Source organism: Thamnophis sirtalis, unplaced genomic scaffold (assembly GCF_051295495.1).
Source record: "Thamnophis sirtalis isolate CommonGarterSnake01/CBP01778 unplaced genomic scaffold, rThaSir2_p1.2 scaffold_2, whole genome shotgun sequence".
NCBI classification, from domain to species: domain Eukaryota; kingdom Metazoa; phylum Chordata; class Lepidosauria; order Squamata; family Natricidae; genus Thamnophis; species Thamnophis sirtalis.
This window is the reverse complement of record NW_028261382.1, coordinates 105,159,386-105,181,551: the sequence shown is the minus strand read 5'-3', so window position 1 is coordinate 105,181,551 and position 22,166 is coordinate 105,159,386. Positions and strand designations below refer to the sequence as shown.

Genomic DNA, 22,166 nt, shown 5'->3' with positions numbered 1-22,166 from the left:
GGGAAGAAAGAGCCACATGTGGCTCCAGAGCCGCAGTTTGCTGACCACTGAACCAGTGGAACAGCTTGCCACCAGACATTGGGGAGGCTCCACCACTACAGGTTTCTTAGAACTGTGGCAAGAGAGGTTGTAAAATGGGGCAAGACTCACTTCGTGGCACGACAAAACCGCGCTGGTCAAAATCGCGGCGATAAAAACGCGGCGATAAAGCCGCGACGTCATCGCCGCGCGTCATCACCGCCGCGACAACAGCGCGGCAACATAAGGGCGCTTTAAAACGGTGCCGCGGCAGAAAGCCAACTTCATTTAAGGTAAGCGTTAGGATTAGGTTTAGGGGTTTGTTTTAGGGTTTGTTTTAGGGTTAGGTTTAGGGTTAGGTTTAGGGTTAGGTTTAGGGTTAGGTTTAGCGTTAGGGTTAGGTTTAGGGTTAGGTTTAGGGTTAGGTTTAGGGTAGTGAGTGCTTGGGAATGCGCGATTTTGCCCGCCGCGATTATGTCATCGCGGTAGGGTCGCGTTTTTCCCTAGCGCTTAGAACGGCGTGATTTAGTCTTCGCGCTTATGTCTCCGCGCAGAAGGGCTTCGCGGATTTGTGGTGGAACCGACTCACTTAACCGTTGTCACACTTAGCAATGGAAATTTTGGGGCTCAATTATAGTCGTAAGCCAAGAACTACCTACGTTCTGATTTTTCCATGCTACCCTTATCCAAAAGTATGACGCCTACTTAAAAAAACTGAACTTTACTCAGCAACATTTATAGAAAAATATTGAAGCTTTATATCAAAATATATTTTATTCTTTATACTGTTTCCATCTTCCCTAAAAACATTAACAGACTGCACAATGGAATGAGAATCACTACACTAGATAATTGACAGCAAAGCTCAAACTAAACTAATCAAGTAAAAACAGCAAATGGTGGGGGGGGGGAGAGGAATCTTTTACCTAATCTTCCTGAAAACTCTAAATAAGTTACCCAGACCTAATCCACACATCAAAGGATAAGGTCTGCAAGCACAAATGGAATTAAATTAGTTCTCCCATTATGTTCACAGAATAAACGCCATAGACATACCTACAAACACACACACACACACTCAAAATCACCCTAGAATCAGCACATGGACAATTCCACACACCAGGACATGCTCCCCCTATAAAAGTCTGTTGCTGTACCCCATTTTTCTGCAGCTACCCCTAAAGGCAAACTATTTCGCTTTTAGGAATAGAGATGTCTTCTTTCCTCACACCTCTCTGGATCCCATTTTTATTTCCTCTTGCGCAGCCCCGGCTCAAATTGGAACTTCAAATTATTCTCCTGACAATATTCAATTCAAATCCAGAGTGAAAGTTAACAATCCTCCAATCCCTGAAATCGACGGTCTTAATTACATCCTTGCTGCCTGTCCTTTCCTTGTCCTTCTGTCCACCTGTCGAAAGAGGAAACTGCTGACTCACTTCACTGCCCATTACCCTGTCAAAAACACCACCGAGTGCTGATTACGCTTTAAGTAATGAAGCGTGATCGGTGCAGCATCAGCATTTTTTTATGCCCTCATCTCTCCCGAAATCCAGAATCGCTCTCTTTCTCTTCCTGCATTGGGAAAAAAAGAGGATAATTTAACATAATTTAAACTACAGGTAGTCTTCAACTTACGACCACAATTGAGCCCCAAATTTATGTTGCTAAGCTAGACATCTGCTAAGTGAGCTTTGCCCCATTTTACAAGCTTTCTTGCCACAGCCGTTAAGTGAATCACTGCAGTTGATAAAGTAGTAACCCGGTTGTTAAATGAATCCGGCTTCCCCATTGAGCTTCTCAGTGTTCTGATTGGCTGTCAGACTCCCATGGGGCCATGTAGGGGGATAACTTTGTAGGTTGTCTCTTGAGTCCTAGGCTTGGTTGACTCTTGCTGGGTGATGATGTGATGAAGGGCAATACAATGGCTCTGCCTGAAGTAGGTAGAACTTTGTTATGTAGAATAGACTGGCCCAGGTCTTAATGGCCCATTGACAAAGGTGGGAGGGGAGTGCGTTTCTGCCTCCCTTTCAGGGGAAATATTCTGCCCTTTTAATATTTCCTAAAATATTTCATTTTCCTAGGAGAGGGTTGGGTGCTTACTTCCTACAGTACTAACTAACTACATAATCAAAACTAACAGGCTTGGAGACTAAAACATATGAAGAACGGTTGCAGGAACTGGGCATGTCTAGTCTAGAGAAAAGAAAAGACTAGGGTTGATATTATGGCAGTATTCCAGTATTTGAGGGGCTGCCACAGAGAAGAGGGGGTCAATTTATTTTCCAAAGCATCAGAAAGCAAAACAAGAAACAATGGATGGAAACGAATCAAGGAGAGAAGCTACCTGGAATTAAGGAGAAACTTCACAACAATGAGGACAAGTAACCAGTGGAACAGTTCGTGACCCGTCAAAATCGCGCTCGACTAAGCTGCGTCTGATTAAACCGCGTCGCTGACGTCATCAACAGGGCGACTACAGCGAGCGCGGAGAAAGAAGGGCGCTTTAAATAGCGCTTTGAAAGCAAGCCGATTCAACTTAAGGTAAGGGTTAGGTTTAGGGTTAGGTTTAGGGTTAGGTTTAGGGTTAGGTTTAGGGTTAGGTTTAGGGTTAGGTTTAGGTTAAGGGTTAGGTTTAGGGTTAGGTTAAGGGTTAGGGTTAGGGTTAGGTTAAAGGTTAGGGTTAGGTTTAGGGTTAGGTTAAGGGTTAGGTTTAGGTTTAGGTTTAGGTTTAGGATTAGGTTTAGGGGGGTTAGGGTTAGGTTTAGGGGTTAATTTTAGGTTTAGCGTTTACAGCGTGCTTCTGTCTCCGCGCTGTTGTCGCCCTGTTGATGACGTCAGCTACGCGGTTTCGTCGAGCGTGGTTTAGTCGAACGCGGTTTTGTGGTGGAACCGAACAGTTTGCCTTCAGAAGTTGTGGGTGCTTCATCACTGGAGGGTTTTAAGAAGAGACAGGACAGCCAAGTGTTTCAAATTGTATAGGGGACCCCTGCTCGCATCAGGGGTTGGACTAGAAGACCTCCAAAGTCCCTTCCAGCTCTATTGGGGTTGAGCTCAAGGCATCAAACTGCAACTGCTTTCCAAGAGTATGTAAGTAGTACAACTTATTCTTCCTCTGTCGAGCTATTTTCTGGTTCAAAACCGATTCAACTCTCAGCCTAGGTACCTAAACTCCAGACAGCTGGCACGACAGTGCAGAGCAAAATTCAAATGCACCCCCCCTCCCCGTACACACCCCTAAATTTAGACACACCCAACCAATCTGGGGAATCAATAAAGAGAAATGCCGTTATTTATTCGGTGCAATGCTATGGCAACTGCCAGCCCGAGCTCACTTTCTGAAATATGTTTCCTAGCAACAGTGGGGCTTTCCCCCACCCCCCACCCCGAATTGGCAAACAAATAAAAATTCTAGCTCTGGGAAAAAGGGGGAAAAAAACCTACAAAGCTGCCCATAAATAACTCAAAGCATTCTACTTTTAGGTTTTACATTGACACGAAAAACCCTGTTTTAAAAGACAGACAAGCTTTAATTGGCTGACCGACTCCTGCCTTCCTGGGGAACTGGGTTATTTGCCCGTCAAGTTATCTTCGCAAAAATAAATAAATAAAATGTACATTAATATGTACATTTCAGGAAAGCGTATGGGAATGTCACACCGTGCATTGAAATGAAGTGAGCCAGAGTAAACCATGGCGGGGGTCTCCGGAGAAATAGAATGATCATCCGTAAAGGGAGTATATGTAGCGTGCGGCAACCGACGGAATGGATAAAAATACCCCTATTAGCAACCTCACTGAATCTTTAAAAAGAACAGCGCAAGACTGACAGCGGCAGTCTAAAAATAGCCCAGCAAGGCTGGGTGTGACCACGTGGCCTGAGAATCTCAATCTCTCAATCTCTCTCTCAATCTCAATCTCTCTCTCACTCATTCTCTCTCTCTTTCTCTCTCCTACAGCGGGTAAATTTCAATTTCTCCCTCCGTGTACTTCAAAGTGAATCTTACGGCACAGGCGAGACATGTAGATGACAATTTTTTGACCTCTCACTCCCTCTCTTTCTCTCTCTCTCTCTCTCTAGCTCTCTATCTATCTCTATCTATCTATCATCTATCTATTATCTATCATCTATCTATCTCTATCTCTCAATCTATCTCTCAATCTATCTATCATCTATGTATTTATCTGTCTGTCTGTCTGTCTGTCTGTCTATCTGTCTATCTATCTATCATCTATCTATCTATCTATCTATCTATCTATCTATCTATCTATCTATCTATCTATCGCCTACAGCAGGTAAATTTCAATTTCTCCCTCCGTGTACTTCAAAGTGAACATCTTACGGCACAAGCGAGACATGTAGATGACAATTTTTTGACCTCTCACTCCATCTATCTATCTATCTATCTATCTATCTATCTATCTATCTATCTATCTATCTATCTATCTATCATCTATCTATCTATCTATCTATCTATCTATCTATCTATCTATCTATCTCTTGCCTACAGTGGGTAAATTTCAATTTCTCCCTCCGTGTACTTCAAAACCAACATCTTACAGCACAGGGGAGACATGTAGATGACAATTTTTTGACCTCTCACTCTCTATCTATCTATCTATCTATCTATCTATCTATCGTCTATCTCTTGCCTACAACGGGTAAATTTCAATTTCTCCCTCTGTTTACTTCAAAGTGAACATCTTACGGCACAGGCGAGACATGTAGATGACAATTTTTTGACCGCTCCCTCTCCCTCTCTGCTGAGGCTCCCTTAACCGATGCACGTGGGCAGACGCGCTGGGGAGTGGGGGCGGGGGGGGAAGCAAGCCAACAGGGCAGGCCGGAATATTAAATGCAGGTAGTCTTCAACTTAGGGCTCAGTGGCTAAGACACTGAGCTTGTCGATCAGAAAGATCGGCAGTTCGGCGGTTCGAATCCCTAGCACCGCGTAACGAAGTGAGCTCCCGTTACTTATCCCAGCTTCTGCCAACCTAGCAGTTCGAAAGCACGTAAAAAATGCAAGTAGGAAAATAAGAACCACCTTTGGTGGGAAAATAACAGCGTTCCGTGCGCCTTCGGTGTCATATCCACATGACCACGGAGACGTCTTTGGACAGTGCTGGCTCTTCGGCTTTGAAATGGAGATAAGCATCGCCCCGTAGAGTCAGGAACGACTAGCACCTATGTGCGAGGGGAACCTTTACCTTCAGCCCTCAACTTACAGCCACAATCGAGCCCAACGTTTCTGTTGCTAAGCGAGATCCCGGTTAAGTGAATTTGTCCCCAGGTTACGACTCACTGCCTTCTACGAATCACCACAGTTGTTCATTTAGGAACGTAGTCGTTAAGTGAATCTGACTTTCCACCTTGACTTTGCTTGTCAGAAAGTCACCAGAGGAGACTGCATGATCCCTGGACACTGCAACGGTCGTAAATGTGAGTCAATTCTCAAGTGTCCGAATTTGTATCACGTGGCCAACGGGATGCTGCAACGGTCGTAAGTGTGAAAAGGGATCCTAAGTCATTTTTTTTCAGGGCTGTTGTAACTTCAAACGGTCGCTAAACAAATTGCTGTAGGTGGAGGGCTATCTAAGTGTATACAGGTAGTCTTTGATTTACAACAGTTCAAAGTTAAAACGGCATGGAAAAAAGTGACTTATCACTAGTTTTGACGCTTACAAGCATTGTAGCATCCCCGTAGTCACGTGATCAAAATTCAGACGGAATTGGCCACTGACTCCTATTTATGATGGTTGTGTTCATCTTTTGCGACCTTCTGAAAAGCAAAGTCAACGAGGAAGCCAGGTTCACTGAACGACAGTCTGACTAATTGAACAGCTGCAGTGTTTCACTTAACAACTGTGGTAAAAAGGGTCATAAGATGAGGCAAAGCTCCCTTAACGAATGTTTCACTTTGCAACAGAAATGTTGGGCTCAAATGTTGGGCTCAAAGGTAGCCAAGGACTACCTGTAGTATGAGCTAAGCCCATTTCCTAAGGGATGTAAATCGATTTTGTTTGTTTGTTAAATCGATGTGCCGCCACCCCCCCCCTCTCTGTCGAGCAACTCTGGGCAGCTTGCGACATCATAAAAACAGCAATGTAAAATATTAAAACGCAACAGCATTAAAAGCAAGAGCATTAAAAATTAATCAGAACTGGCTAAAAATAGGAAGCAATACATAGAGAGGAGGTGGAATCTTCTCATTCTATCAATCACCTTCGGCAAGGGACGCCCGCATTGCAACCCCAACCCAATCGTCAGAGTAAGATAAATACATACGAACAGGCAGCAAACCTCACACCCACTAGCACTGATGATGTTACCTAGTTGAATAATGAGATGTCCGCAAGCAAATAACCATGATCAAAGAGCAGCAAGAACTTCACAGTTCAACCCCGAGTTAAATCTTTTCTTTTCTATTGCACACAAATTGCAATGGAGCAGAAAGCATTTAATGCAGATTTTGCATTTTATGGCCTGGGGGCCATATCCAGTCCTCCTTTCCCAAGAGTCTCTTTCTGGCCTGCAGTGTTAACGGTGGAAGACAAGGGACGGCAGCAGGAGGGCAGGGGGTGGGAGTAGGACGGCATCAATCCTCTACTACAACAATCCCAGTTTCTCATGTGGCCCCTTGGGAAAATTTATTCTCCATTCCTGATTTAATAGTGTTTTCCCCAAAATAAGACCTTATTTTCGGGGAGGTCTTATTTTTGAGGTGCAGGAGGCCTCTTAACCTCAGCCCGTGGATCAGCTGATCCAGAGGGGGCCAGAAGTCCTTTCTCTGTTTCTGGCACACTCTTGCCAGCCCTGGCATTGCTGGGCCTGCCTCTCTTTTTGCATCCGCCACTAAGAGAAGGGGCGCAGTAGCTCAGGTTTGCAGGAGCGGCCTCCACAAGGCCAGTCCGCGTGGATGGCAGGGGCATGTGGGCGCGCGTGGGCATGTCCCCCCCATTCCCACCCCGGGAAATGGCGGGGACCGGCTGCGCATGTGTTTAAATATTTTAGGGAAGGGCTTATTTTCAGGGGAGGGCTTATTTTAGTGCATGCGCTCAAAAGCCTGATTGGGTTTATCATCTGGGAAGGGCTTATTTTCGGGAAAAACAGGGTATCAGTTACAAAACTAAATTGCCAGGCTGATCACCTACCTTTATGTGGCTGAAGTCACCAACTTTAGTAGCTTCTTGTGGATTCATAGGCTTATTTTCTATACGTGGTTTTATCACTTGTCGAAACGGACTGGAAAGGGGAAGACCGCTCACACTAATTCCATCTACAAAAATGGGGAAAAGGTCAAAATTATTGCATTTTATTTTCTAGGATAGTTTTCAGATTTTTATCTAAAGATTGTACGTATTTGCCTGGTATGTTTTCCCATAGTTTACTAAGCTCAATTTTTCATTGTTCACAGGATAAAATGAACTATACACAACAAATATTACATATAAGGCTAAAACCTACTTGAATAATTTTGGTTCTATATGGTACATGAACAGAACCGTTAAGGTGGAATCCGATTCAAATAAATGTGAATGTTTTACATAATGTAAAGAAGAGAAGATTGTACTGTTTGAACTGAAGTTGAAAAGAATGGAGGCAATAAACAGCCTTCCATCCTTCCGAGGTGGGTAAAATGAGGACCTGGATTGTTGGGGGCGATATGCTGACTCTGTAAACTGCTTAGAGAGGGCTGAAAGCCCTATGAAGCGGTATATAAGTCTAACTGCTATTGCTAAACCCAAGAGAAGTACTGGAAGAATTACAAATTGCTACTAAATCATAACTTGCTCTTTTGTTTTGCAATGTGATTGGAAATTGTAGCTAATTCAGAACTAAACATGCTAGATAATTTCACCATGTGGAGACAAAAAGCACAGAAGTCCAAAGCTTATTCATAATTGGAATAATATGCTTTGGCAATACTTTATTCTAAAGCAGTATTTTAAAAAAATTGAGGGGGAAGAAATTGATATATTTTTAAAGTAATATAAATGTTAAGTCGAAATGTGACCAAATAATGCAATATTCAATAAATGTTGAATGGATATTTATTAGTATGAATTATCCCCAGTAAAATAGCATTAACTTTTGTCAAATAGCATAATATTAATAAACATACTTAAACGTAAATGTGACATTATATTATACCAAGACTCTTTTACTAGTGATTTACATAATACTTTATTTTTGCCATTCTACATATTATTATGCCATTCTATATATTGACTAAAATCTTGCCTTTTGAAATTCGTATCGTAACAGATATTCATTGCTATGCCATCAAAATGATTGACTTTTAAACTAGCAGCTTTTCTCCAAAAGGGAAAAAAAGGTGACCGCAGTTTATTAATCTGTTATTTCAAAGGCGAGAAATGGATTTCAACCTTTAGCTTTGATCCAATTTAAATAAATATCAACTAGCTGTTATATTAGTTGCTACACCTGATATTGATTGGTGTTGATATTTATTTTACAGGTTACGTTTTAATGCGACGGATGTAAATCCGGATGCGTGGCACTTGTATCCGTTTGCAATTCAAGTAGTCTGCAAACCCAATTAGGATAAATAAATCAGCACTGAGATCTTTGTTAGATTCCTTTGCACTTCTCAGAAAAAGGAGTTAGCCGGTACTAACTGATTTGCTTATGAAGTGCAGGCAAACAGTCCCGAAGCTAACCCAGAAATGAATTGATTGTTGAATGGAAACAAGAAAAATAAACACAGCAAACAGAAACCAAAAGAATTCATTTTCCAATCCTAGAGGAATCCTAGAGGAATCCTAGAGCTTCCCAGTTCCTTGTGCTTATCTGCTTATTTGCTTATTTATCTGCTTATTTGCTTATCTGCAGCATCTACAAGAACACAAGTTATATGAAGGGCTAATCTGCCATTATTCTCTGTCTGTGTGAAAGATGGGGAGGGAGGAAGGGAAGGGAAGAGAAGGGAGGGAGGGAGGGAAAGAAAAGGAATAGGTTTCATGGCTCAGAAAATAAGATTAAAGGCTAGCCCAGTCCTTTTCTGCTCTCAGTAGGGATATTTATAGAATATCAGTTTAGTCTAGCGCCAGGCTACAAAGTGGGAAACTATGAATTCAAATCCTGCCTCACCCATGAAAAAACAGCTAAGTGACTTGGGCTAGTCACTCTCTCTCAGACCAATTCACCTCGCAGGGTTGTTGTGGGGAAATAGGAGGAAGGAAGGTGTGCTGAATATGTTCACCACTTAAGAGTTATTTGTAAAAGTTATTAAGGCAGGATACAAATCAATAAAATGAAAAATGATTGCTTCCATAAGCAAACCTCAGAGAGCCTGAAATAATTTCTCTTTGGGGCAGGAGTTATTTTGTTATGTATATATTACTAGCCGATAACCCGGCGTTATGTAATTTCTAATATTGGATTTTCCCCCTTACCAGAGGGAGCCCCCTTATGGAGTACTGTGAAGCCATTACCATGGCAACTCCACTGCACTGTACAGTAGAAGCCATTACGGCAGTACAGCACAACAGGCTGTATCTTAACAGAATACCCACCTGAGGGATGTTATGGGTATCTTTTCCCCCCAGAAAGTAAGTCATCTGTGTATCAAGTTTGGTTGAAATTGTTTGAGGCGTTCCAGAGTTATGCTGGAACATACATACACACTCACACACACGCACAACCATTTTTATTTAGAGAGATTACTGTATCAGTTTAAAACTTCTGACTCCAAGAAAAGTATGCCTTTATCCTTGAGGTTTGTTAACTTCTCCAATCAAATAGCAAATGAATTTTAATCTAAAATCCATTACTGTACAAGAAAGTAATTAACTTACCTTTATTAATACTGGTTTAGTAGTAAATAATTTATAATGAAGTAGAAAATAAGCACCATGTATTTAGTACTGTGACTATTAATTAAAATATGAAGTCATTAGATTTTATCAATATGTGACAATAATACTTTTGCCTACAAGAATTTGTGGAGCACCAACCGAAACCTATAAATTATGTACACAGTATTTCTCTTGTGTTATTGAAATTATCCGGTTTATGAGATACTGTGCAATGCAGCTTTTCAATTACATTCTAGAAAATGCTGAAAAATGATTTTCTCTCCGCTTTATCATGTAAAAGTATACTTAGCAATGTAAAATCAACTCAGGAGGTCAGGTCTGTTCCTCTATCATCTTTCACTGGGTAAACGTGTTGGAATCTGACACCAAGCTTTCCCCAAGGTGCTAAGAGGCAAATGAACAGCTTGTCTCCAGAACCTGTGGGTGCTTCATCCCTGGAGGCTTTTGAGAAAAGACTGGACAGCCCTTATCTCAAAATACATAGGGTCTCCTGCTTGAGCATGGGGGTGGACTAGACGTCCCAGGTTCCTTCCAGCTCCATTCTAAACTGAAATCAGCCTTGAATCTTTACTATCTAGAACAGGGGTGTCAAACTCGATTTCACTGAGGACCGCATCAGGGTTGTGTTTGACCTTGAGGGACCGCATGGCATGGCCAGGTTGGGCATGGCCCCGGGGCCTTGAATTTGACACTCCTTATCTAGAAAGAGGCTTAGAAGGAACCCACCCTAACTCTTTCACAGGGTACATCTGATAGTTATGCTGGGTGTGCTTTAGGCTGGCAAGATTCCTGCCTATGAACAACACAGAATAAAGAAACTACTCAGAGCAATTCACAGTATCACTCTTGGTTCCTTGTGCCTGGCAATCAATGTAGTGGATGGAGTGTGTTACAGGAAAACTAAGCAAGGTAGGAAAAGTCTACAGAGCACATACCGTATTTTTCGGAGTATAAGATGCACTGGAGTATAAGACGCACCAAGATTTTAAAGAGGTAAATTAAAACATAAGTTTTTGCACTCTGGAGATCTCCCAAACCCTCTGTTGAACTCTTTTGTGAAAATGGGGCATGCAGAGAGTTTGAGAGGCTTGCAAAGTACTCCTGGGTTCTGGAGGAGCAAAAGGAATTAAAAAACAGCCCGTTTTTCACTCATTTTTGCTCTCCCCAGCCCCCAGGAGCACTTTGCAGGCCTCCCAAACCCTCTGCACATCCATTTTTGGGAAGGGGTGAGGTTTCCGGAGACCAAAAATGCTGTATTCAGTATATAAGATGCACCCAGATTTTCACCCTCTTTTTGGGGGGGGGGAAGGTGAGTCTTATACTAAGAATAAGAGTATGTCTTATTCTGAAAAATACGGTATTCTTTTCAAGATCTTCATATTAGTCCTGCTCTGGGTCATGTGACAAAGAGGAAGGAGAGAGTGAGACTGGGCCTAGAATGGTCGGCAGCATTCCAACCCACTCTCCAAGTGTCTCTCCTATAGGAATTATGAGGGGGTGGGTGGGAACTATTTCCCCATTTCTCCTGCTGATGCAAGGGGCAGCTGACAAGGTCCCAAGACCCCTCGCACAGCTTCTTTGCATTGCTCCATTAGGCTGGAATCAATAAAGGTTAAATTGACTTAATTCACTAACTTTCAGAGGATTTCACCCAAACCAGACTGAGGGTTAAATAAATGTGGATTTATTTTTGTTAGGAATATAATCTAACGGTTGGGTTGGCAATATAGAAATCATGTAACAATGCTATACCTGTTTCTTTAAATCATACTGTAAAATGTGATTGGTTGCTGTTTTCCTCAATCGGCCATAAGAGGGAGTCAGAATGACTGTTAGCTCTCTCTGTTTGTTAGATGCTGGGCTGATCTGATCTGAGTGTTTTTGGAAACTGGCTGTTAGAAAGTGCCGTGAACTATTGTAAGGTTTTGCAACTGCTAGCAAACTTTGAGTTCTGAACTGATTATATGATACTGGACTATGTTATTTGGTTTATCCCTTAACTGAAAGACATTGATGACTGACTGCCTTATCCGTGTATGACTTGGACTGTTTGATGGACTCTGATACCTCTATTTCCACGAAAGTAAAAGCCTATTTAAACTGCAGTATCTCTGTATGCTGGTTTGTGTGTTCTCCAACACAACTCTCCCAACGCTTCGCTGAATGCACTCGCTCTCCCAACGGGGAACTTACCTAACAATTTTTATCACGGGGCTATATAAACCAGGCAGTTTGTACTCTGTATGTCTAGATGGGGAAAAATGCTTAAGAGCAACTGAAAAGCCAAGCCCGCTTCGCTAAAGAACTGCCAAGGTTTGACAACACAAAAAAGTCCTTCCAAACACTGATGGTTGCAATGACCAAGTGATGCCACCATGGCCTTCCAGAAAAGGCGCTAAGAGCAATCATGAAACCTCGCCAAGACTTTTGCTGCCAAGTTTATGGGATTATGTGCCCTTCTGGTTGATGGGGTTCACATAGCTATTGCAATTTTCTCATAAAGATGATCTGGTTGAGTTTAGGATTGGCTGGGATGGAAAACCAAGACAAATACTTCTTGTATTTTCCCCAAGCCTTTCCGAGTTGGACTCTAGCGGCCAATTATCATCTATCAAATCTGTTCAGGGTTTGTTCCCCTTTTTTTCCATAGGTTCTGAAGCAGTTTAAGCTCTCTGTTTCTATGTGAGCCTCTTGAGATTTTGCATTTTGAGAAAACCTTCTGCTTATTTACTTGGCAGCATTTTGGAAGGCATTGTTTTAAAAATGTAGAATCATCTTTCCAGTGAGAAGAGACTTCGGTTAAAGATTTTTGTTCCCAAAACATTTTTTTTTCCTATCAACCTAACCTGCAGTCGTCCCTCGTAACCATTGATTTTATTATTCTTAATTTTACACATGAAGATATTTACTGTTTTATTGGCCTTGCTACAATTTATTGTAAATCCCATTTATGTGTTTAGTAAAATGAAAATAACTGTGTATGTTTTAAAACAAATAAGCCATATATATGTTTTATAGACGACAATAAAAATTGTTCACATCTTTCACCTTCCAAATATGGTAATTTTAGTTAATGTAGCGCATGGCGTTTCTTGTTACACTGTTCTCCCAAGTAACATTTCTTCACATTGTACTGTGAATTTCTAGAGTAGGGTGGTTTTATAAAGAGTTCTGGGGGGAAATTAAAAATGGCTCTTCTAGCCCACAGTTACCACAATTTATGTGTTTATAAACAGTACAATACCAAACAGTCCATAATTCAAACAGAGAAGGAAGCTGATTTCAAATATATAGACAAATGCAGTCCATCCTATCATTTTATAGGGTTTTTTCTCTTTCTTTTTTGCTTTCTGCACACACGACAAGAGGAGTAAAAACAGAAGTCCATTACTTCCCACTATGTACTATGATGTTTATATACTCTTTATGGAATCCTCCATTGGGTGTAAATGAACCATAATTTTTAAAAGGAATTACAAAGAGACTTCAGTAGGATCGGACGCCTTAATGAAAATGATAATGGCAGCATTACATCATGGCAATGCAAATTTTACCCCTTTCATATGAACATCATATCAAATTTATCATTTGTTGTGCACTGCCCTGAGTTGCTAGTCCTTTATATTTGGAAAATTATCTCACCTTGATAGTTGGTAATGTTGGATAACCATTTGTCTGAAGTGGTGTAGGGTTTTCTGCCTAAGCAGGGAGTTGGACTAGAAGACCTTCTATTCTATTCTACGTATATTCTATTCTATACTATTCTGTTCTATATTCTATTCTATATTCCATTCTATATTCTATATTCTATATTCTATATTCTATATTCTATATTCTATATTCTATATTCTATATTCTATATTCTATATTCTATATTCTATATTCTATATTCTATATTCTATATTCTATATTCTATATTCTATATTCTATATTCTATATTCTATATTCTATATTCTATATTCTATATTCTATTCTATTATTGTATTGTATTGTATTGTATTGTATTGTATTGTATTGTATTGCATTCTCCTATCCTATCCTATCCTAGTCTAGTCTAGTTCGTTTTCCCAGTTCAGAAATGTACATAGGGAAGGGGGAAGTGGGGCAAATGATAAAAGCAGTGGTGATACATTGTTGACACTTAAATCTTGAAAATTAATGTAGAATGTGTAACTCCTTAGCATTAGTGTGTGTTAATATAAGGCAGCTTGCAGTTGGAACAGAGTTCCTTTCAGGTGGGGAGGGGGAGTAGAACGTGTAACTCCTTAGCATCACAGCACGTGAATATAATACTGTATATGAAATACTGATGATCTGATGGTCATTTCGAAAAATCCTTTCTTAGCGAGCAACTAAAAACCAAGAGGAACATAGGTGTAAAGTTTCAGTTTGTAGACTTTACTGTTCTGGAGATTTCGTGATGAGTGAGTGGTATTTGGCTTTTAGATAGATAGATAGATGATAGATAGATGATAGATGATAGATAGATAGATAGATAGATAGATAGATAGATAGATAGATAGATAGATAGATAGATAGAGATAGATAGATAGATAGATAGATAGATAGATAGATAGATAGATAGATAGATAGATAGATCACAAACTATTAAAACAACAAATCTAAAGACAACATCTAAAATATAGAAATTCATATTAAAAATATGTATTAAATTAGAGAAGCCTGTTCAAAATTAAATTGTAGCCGTTGGTATTAGATAAAACTTCAAACCCACCGTCATTCAGATCTTGCAGAAGGTTTTCGTGACAGGAGAAATCAAGCTTGACTTTAATATACACAGTAAATACAGCAACACTTCCCGGCTTTAAAGGAAACTGGGAGAGCGTATCTTCTAGGTTCCAACTCAAGAAGTCACCGAACAGTTTTCCTAAAATAAAAACATGTAAACGAAAACACAATCAATGTATATCCCTTCAATAAAAGAATCCAATGTTAAATACATGTACTCCTGCTTTTGCAGAGATGTTAATGTTTTTAAATGTTTTCTTGGGAAATTTAAAAAAAAATAAATTTCCATCATCCTTCAATATTTCTGTAATGCAACAAAAAGAGCTGCTATAAGGTGAATACCATATTTTCACTATTTTCAGAAACAAATTGGGAAGCTTTTCCCCTCCTAATCATATAACTGAATATAAAAATTGTTGACTTAGAATGTACCATATTTTTCAGACTATAAGATGCACCGGATTATAAGATGCACCATGATTTTGAAGAGGTAATTTAAAAAAAAAAAGTTTTTGAACTCTGCATGCCTCCCAAACCGTCTGCAAGCCTCATTTTTTGCAAAAAAAGGGGGGTGGGGTGTGTGGCATGTAGGGCATGCAAAGGGGGCGGAGTTTGGGTAAGCCAAAAATGCTGTATTCAGTGTATAAGACGCACCCAGATTTTCACCCTCTTTTTTGATTAAGCTTCATCTGATGCTTAATTAGATTTCCGTAAAACATATTTAAAATAGTAAGTCTATATTACGTTTAGTATCTGAAGATTTGAACTGTCAGTTCTTGACATTTGTTCTTTAGCTGCATATGGTCAGGCTTCATAAACATACACCTTCTACTTCCACCCAAGATAATAAGGATGATTCCTATATTTCAACTCAGAATATGATTTTGGAATGGGGAAAACAGTTTCCTCTGCCCTAGTCAAAACCATCGTAGAATGAACTTGAAATTCTTCACAGTATGGGATATATTTAAAACATAAATAAAATTGGGAGATTTTGAAAAATGACATTTATTACGGCAGATAAATCTCCTTGCTTGTAAAGCACAAGAGCCTTCAATCTGTCCTGATGTAGTATTCAAATTGAAGTTTGTCTTTATGTCTACATGAATGACAGTTACATTAAGAGCTAAAATTTCCCCATGCAGGCGTGCCACTTATTTTAACACCCAACTGCTCCTTAGCAAGAAAGCATGATAAAAAAAAATGAGGGCTGTGAAAATATCTACAGAACCCTCATATCCTGGACATAAACTGTTTCAATTTCTTCCCTCAAGACAACGCTATTGGGCCGGGATGGCGAACCTATGGCATGGGTGCCACAGGTGGCACGCGGAGCCATTTGTCAGGGCACGTGAGGCATTGCGTGTGCTGGCCAGCTGAGTTAAGCCTTTTTTAAAGCCATTTTTCGCCCTCCCCAGGCTCCAGAGGCTTTACATAAAACAACTTTACATAAAAAAATCGACTTTATTTATCATTTAGACAGATTTTAAGAGAAAATAGATTTGAAAGAAATTTAGATTTCTGAACAGTTGCCAGAATTGCTCCATCAGAGGAAAACAAACTCCAAACACTTGACAGCATGGTAGCCAAAATACAACCATGGAGAAGTTAAAGGGATACGATCTTTAACTGATTCTAGGAAAGCAAGAATTTAATTTAGTTTAGTTTATTGTCACTGCACCTTGTACAACAAAATTAAATGTGATCTTCAGTATACAATGACAGTTCAGGTTGTGGTTGTTAAGGAATCATGGGCAGTCATTAAGCACAACATCAGGTGATGGCTGGTTTCCTCACTGACTTGACTTACTGGAAGCTGGCAGTGTGTAAGAAATGCAATTCCAATTAGAAAAAGAAAACTGAAAGAACAGAAAACTAAAACAAATCAGCGAATAGAGAAAATGGGGAGCAGAAGTGGATTTTATAGCAGTTGGGAAAAACAAGAATATTAACCTTTTAGGTTGACCATTTTTGATGTCACCTCCAGCTTCTCCAGCGGTTCTGTTCCAATATTTTCAAGTTTAATGATGAGTGGCTGAGTCTCTCCGTTGTACAGCTGGACGGACACGCTGGTGGTAATTTCATCCCCCGAAGAAGGTTGAAGTGTACGAGCAGACCTTCAAAAACGGTAGGAGAGAGACCAGTGGGTAATGGATCCATCATTAGAAAATGAATCCACATATTATTTGCAATACTTTCACAGATAGCTTTTCTTTCCATTCAGTTGTGTCTTAATTCCCTGAGACTGGACCAGTCCCTGCTGTTTTCTTAGTAACTTTTTTTCAGAAATGATTTGCCATTGTCTGCATTCTAGGGTTGAGCAAGTGTGACTGGTGCAGGTCATCCAGCATAGTGGTCACCAACTGGTGGTCCATGAGAAAATTTTGGTGGTCTGCAGAAAAAATATTTGCATTTTTTATAATGCACTAAATCAGGGGTCCTCAAACTACGGCCCCTGGACCGGATATATGCAATGAATGTTTGTGTTGCTGCAGAGAGTCTCCCCCTTTGGGGTTTTTTGTGCAGGTCGGAGGGGGGAAGAAATTCCGACTTGGGGTCTGCTTCAGCCTCCTGGTGGGGGGGCTTTAGGCCAAGGATGGAGGGAAGTGACGTTGGTGGCGAATAGCTGGAGACTGCATCATGGCTGGGAACTGGCTCATCTCAGCCCTGTGAGCCTCCTGCTGCAGGTGCCTGGCCTTGCACTCCCGCAGGTCTTCCTGCTGCTTGGAAAGCCTATGCTTGTAGTCCTCAGTGAGGTGCTTCTGCTGAGCCTCCTTCTTGTTCAGATCCAATATGAACTGAGCCAGCTGTTTTGCCAACTCTTTCTCAGGGTGGCTGTTTAGCTCCAACAACTGTTGGGATCCTAAGGAGCCTGGGCGGGGGAGGGGGGAAGGATTGGCTCGGAGGGGAGGGGCAAGTAGAGGCTGGCAAATGTGAGTGACATCGAGTTGGCCATACCCACCCAGTCACATGACCACCTAGCTACACACACACACCGTGGGGATCATATTAGGCAGATCATATTAGTGGTCTGTGGAATTTAAAATTATGAATTCAGTGGTCCCTGAGGTCCGAAACGTTGGTACTCCAGATCCAGCAGGCATCACGCCCAAGATGGAACTAGAACTCACGGTCTCCCAGTTTTTAATTTGATGCCTTCACCACTACTGGATCTCTCAGATATTGCTAGATGTTTTAAAAATAATAACAAGCAGTGTCACCTAATTTTTTTAGCACTATTAATAACATGGGGGTGATGGATCAGGCCAAAAACAATCACTCTAATGGCAGAAGAAAGCCTTAACCACAATTAGGCCGGCACTACTATTCCTGTACTTCAGCTGCCACACTTGGAAGATGGGGACTGCATGACCTACAACTGTGGGTAGGGGCCGATGTAGAGAATTTTACATTTTGGACTCTAAAGTGCAAACTAAGTGAAACTTGGTTTGGAACCATGATAAAGAGAGATACAATTAAAGTTAACTTCTGTGTAAGGTTTCCTAAAAATGCCCTAATTCAGGGGTCTCCAGCCTTGGCCACTTGAAGACTTGTGGACTTCAATTCAGCAAAGGCTGAGGAATTCTGGGAGTTGAAGTCCACAAGTCTTCAAATGGCCAAGGTTGGAGACCTCTGCCCTAATTGACTCATGAGTATCGAGTCAAGTTTCAATACAAAACTAGTCAATTATTAGGAGCATCATAGGCAAGATCTTTTCGCAGCCAGTCTAAGTTTTGTTTGATTTATAGCTGAAATTTACCCCTGTTCCTTCCCTCCCCTCAGTCTGTGTCATCAATCACATTCCCCTATGAGTTGCACCCCTCCCAAGCCTGCTGCAGTAATCTGAGATCGGACTTCACCAGACAGTATGTGTGGAATGCACTCCCCCCCTTCTCTCACTATGGCAACGTTGAGAGTTGACATTCTGCCCCTGAGAACTGACAAAAGTGTTAACACTCAAAGCTAATTGGGATAAAATCAAGGCATTGCTGATCCTTCTGAGATAAATTTAGCACAGACAAACAAGCATTTTAACCCTCCAAAATAAATTAACAAAGAAGTCAGAAACACATACTGTAATGAAACAGCTCACTGAGGGAACAGAAAATGTTATTATTTTTCATATACCCGTACACAGATGTATTTAAACACACAAACACACACACACACACACACATATCAGTACATATACAGCAAGCCCTCAATTTATGACCACAGCTGAACTCAGAATTTTATGTTGCTAAGTGAGAAATTTGTTCAGGAGTGTTGTCTCATTTTATGATATTTTTGCTTCATTTGTTAATAAGAACTGCATTTGTTAAATTAATAACACTTAAGTGTTAAGCGAATATGACTTCCCCATTGACTTTGCTCATCAGGTTGCAAATGATCACATGAACCTGGTTCACTGCAACCGTCATTAATATGAACCAATTAACAAGCCTCCAAATGTCAATCACGTGAGCATGGTGATGCTGCAAGGGTCATGTGAAAAATGGTCACTTTTTTCAGTGCTGTTGTAACTTCGAATGGTCACTAAATGAACTGTTGTAAGTTGAGAATTACGTGTATATATAAGATAAAGGTTGCCCTTGCACATATGTGCTAGTCGTTCCTGACTCTAGGGGGCGGTGCTCCTCTCCGTTTCAAGGCTGAAGAGCCAGCGCTGTCTGAAGATGTCTCCGTGGTCATGTGGCCAGCATGACTCAACACCAAAGGGGTACGGAACGCTGTTACCTTCCCACCAAAGGTGGTTCCTATTTTTCTACTTGCATTTTTACATACTTTCAAATTGTTAGGTTGGCAGAAGCTGGGACAAGTCACGGGAGCGCACTCCATTACGCGGCGCTAGGGATCTGAACCACCAAACCTTCTGATCAACAAGCTCAGCGTCTTAACCACTGAGCCACCATGTCCCTATGTGTATATACACACACACACAAACACACAGACTCCTACACATAAGCATGCACACACTGCTCTACTTTATAAACTGTGATCTCTTAGCCATGATTTTGACCAGCTATTTAAAATCCCTTTCTAAATACAGTTTCAAGCAAGTTTTAAAAGAAAACCATGCTGAATATTCAATTCAGGATGGATATTAATATTAATCATAATAAAAAAAAACACACACACAAAACCAAGCAAAGAAAATTGCCCCAAAACTTGTTTCTAAAATTTGTAGAACTCCCCCAGAGCAAAGCTGGAGGCAGCAGAGGTAAGCAAGAGAAATCTCACTGTAAGAGCATAAATCCATGCATGAACTATGGATACGTTCAAGATAATTTTCTCATTGCAATCACTAAAGGTTCCACTTATAAATAACATTTTTTATCTCAAAGTAGCAGGACTCAACTATATTGCATTTGAAAGACTCATCCATTTTAAAATGATTTATAATACAGCACTGGGGCAAATACAATTTCATTATTTAAAATCTGGTTTGAGAGAAAATAAGCTCTCCCTCCGGCACTTTCACTCTCTATCAACACTTAACATTTAGGTGACAGGTTAAGATATTTTTGTTCCCCTTTTTTGTACAATTTTTGTTAAAACTTTTACAGAAGATAAAAACTAGCGCTGGCTAACATAAAGTAAGGAAGAAAAAAGAAAGAAAGATTGAGGGAAAAAGCAAAAAGTGCAGGAACAGAAGTTGAAGAAAAATAGAAAAGGTGCTAATTCAAAGCACCTGTGTTTTAATATTAAGAATTATCATTTATACTTATTCTGACTTTTTTTTTTTAAAAAAAAAAAGGAAAAAAGTTTGTGTTTTAAACAATACATTCAATTTGTTGTTGTGAGTTGCGAAGTTGTGTCTGAACCATCGCAACCCCATGGACAACGTTCCTCTAGGCCTTCCTGTCCTCTACCATCCTCTGGAGTCCATTCAAGCTCACGCCTACTGCTTCGGTGACTCCATCCAGCCACCTCATTCTCTGCCGTCCTCTTCTATTGCCCTCAATCTTTCCCAGCATTAGGCTCTTCTCCGGTGAGTCTTTCCTTCTCATTAGGTGGCCAAAGTATTTGAATTTCATCTTCAGAATCTGGCCTTCTAAAGAGCAGTCAGGGTTGATCTCTAGGACTGACCGGTTTGATTGCCTTGCAGTCCAAGGGACTCAATGCAGGAGTCTTCTCCAGCACCATAGTTCAAAGGCCTCCATTCTTTCTAACTTTCACAGCCATACATTGCAACTGTACATTCAATTAGTAGGCACATATTACTAATCTAATAGTTCTTTAGATATTGAGAAACGTACTCAAAGTTTGCTGACTTGAAAATCAACCATCAGAATTCTTACCTGGGTAATGAAGTACTGATTTGCAGCCTAGGTAAAGATGGAATGACTTCCACTGTACAGCCAGTAGTCTTTATTCCTGGCAGTTTATCCAAAAGGCAATCACTGAAGACTCCGAAAACTGAGGTGTGATAACCTGTCACCACGAGAAATCAGTCAGAGATTGAGCAGAAATAATCAATCATCCAGCACAAATGGGAAATCTACTACAACTGTTAGAACCAGAGAGTTATTTAATTTGTAAAAAATGTACTGAAGACTGAAGGGGCTAAGTGCCAATGGGACATATTTCTAGTTTGGATACTGCACAGTTAAAAACATTAGTAGGAGAATCATTATGGCTAAGAAACCTCAAACCTCACCGTTTGACATTAAAACATGCTATTTTTTGGCTAATGCAGAGAGATTAAGAAGATTTAATTCTCAAGTCAATATAATAGCTTGGTCAAATCATTAATCAATGTGGCTCAGATCATTTTTCCTTTTAAGGCAGATTAAGAACTTTTCCATGGCCAACAACTAATTACCATATTTGTCAGAGTATAAGACGCACCGCAGTATAAGACACATCAAGGTTTCGAAGAGACAATTTTTTAAAAAAAAAAGTAGATAGGTAGATAGAGGGATAGAGAGGGAGAGAAAGAGAGAGAAATACAGTAGGTAGGTAGGGAGAGAGAGTAGTTAGGTAGGTAGGTGGATAAAGAGAGAGAGAGAGAGAGAGAGAGAGAGAGGGAGGGAGGGAGGGAGGGAGGGAGGGAAATATAGTAGGTAGGTAGGGAGAGAGAGAGGGAGTAGGTAGGTAGATAGATAGAGGGATAGAGAGAGAGAAAAAATACAGTAGGTAGGTAGGGAGAGAGAGAGGGTGTAAGTAGGTAGATAGATAGAGGGAGGGAGAGAGAAATACAGTAGATAGGTAGGGAGGGAGAGAGTAGGTAGAGGGAGAGAGAGAGAAATATAGTAGGTAGGTAGGGAGAGAGTCAGTGAGTGGGTAAGTAGATAGGGAGCTAGAGGGATAGAGAGAGAGAGAGAAATACAGTAGGTAGGTAGGGAGAGAGTGAGAGAGTAGGTAGGTAGGTAGGGAGATAGAGGGATACAGAGAGAGAGAAAAAAATACAGTAGGTAGGGAGAGAGAGAGTAGATAGGTAGAGAGAGAGAGAGAGAGAGAGAGAGAGAGAGAGAGAGAGAGAGAGAGAGAGAGAGAGAGAGAGAAATGTAATTTCATCAATCACTCTAACTAATGAGCTTTCTGAAAGGGAAAAA

The 22,166-nt window shown here is 40.6% G+C and overlaps 1 protein-coding gene across 2 annotated transcripts in view; it reads right to left on the bottom strand.

Moving 5' to 3' along the window:
• TRAPPC9 (trafficking protein particle complex subunit 9) overlaps window positions 1–22,166 on the bottom strand; it is a 273,866-nt gene that overhangs the window by 202,216 nt on the left and 49,484 nt on the right. For both annotated transcript variants that reach the window (XM_087706655.1, XM_087706654.1), the window contains 4 exons: window positions 20,910–21,042; window positions 16,561–16,724; window positions 14,594–14,746; window positions 7,171–7,295 (listed from right to left, as the gene is read on the bottom strand). In XM_087706655.1, the coding sequence (XP_087562781.1) occupies window positions 7,171–7,295; window positions 14,594–14,746; window positions 16,561–16,724; window positions 20,910–21,042 (575 nt within the window). The remainder of the gene's footprint in view (window positions 1–7,170; window positions 7,296–14,593; window positions 14,747–16,560; window positions 16,725–20,909; window positions 21,043–22,166) is intronic.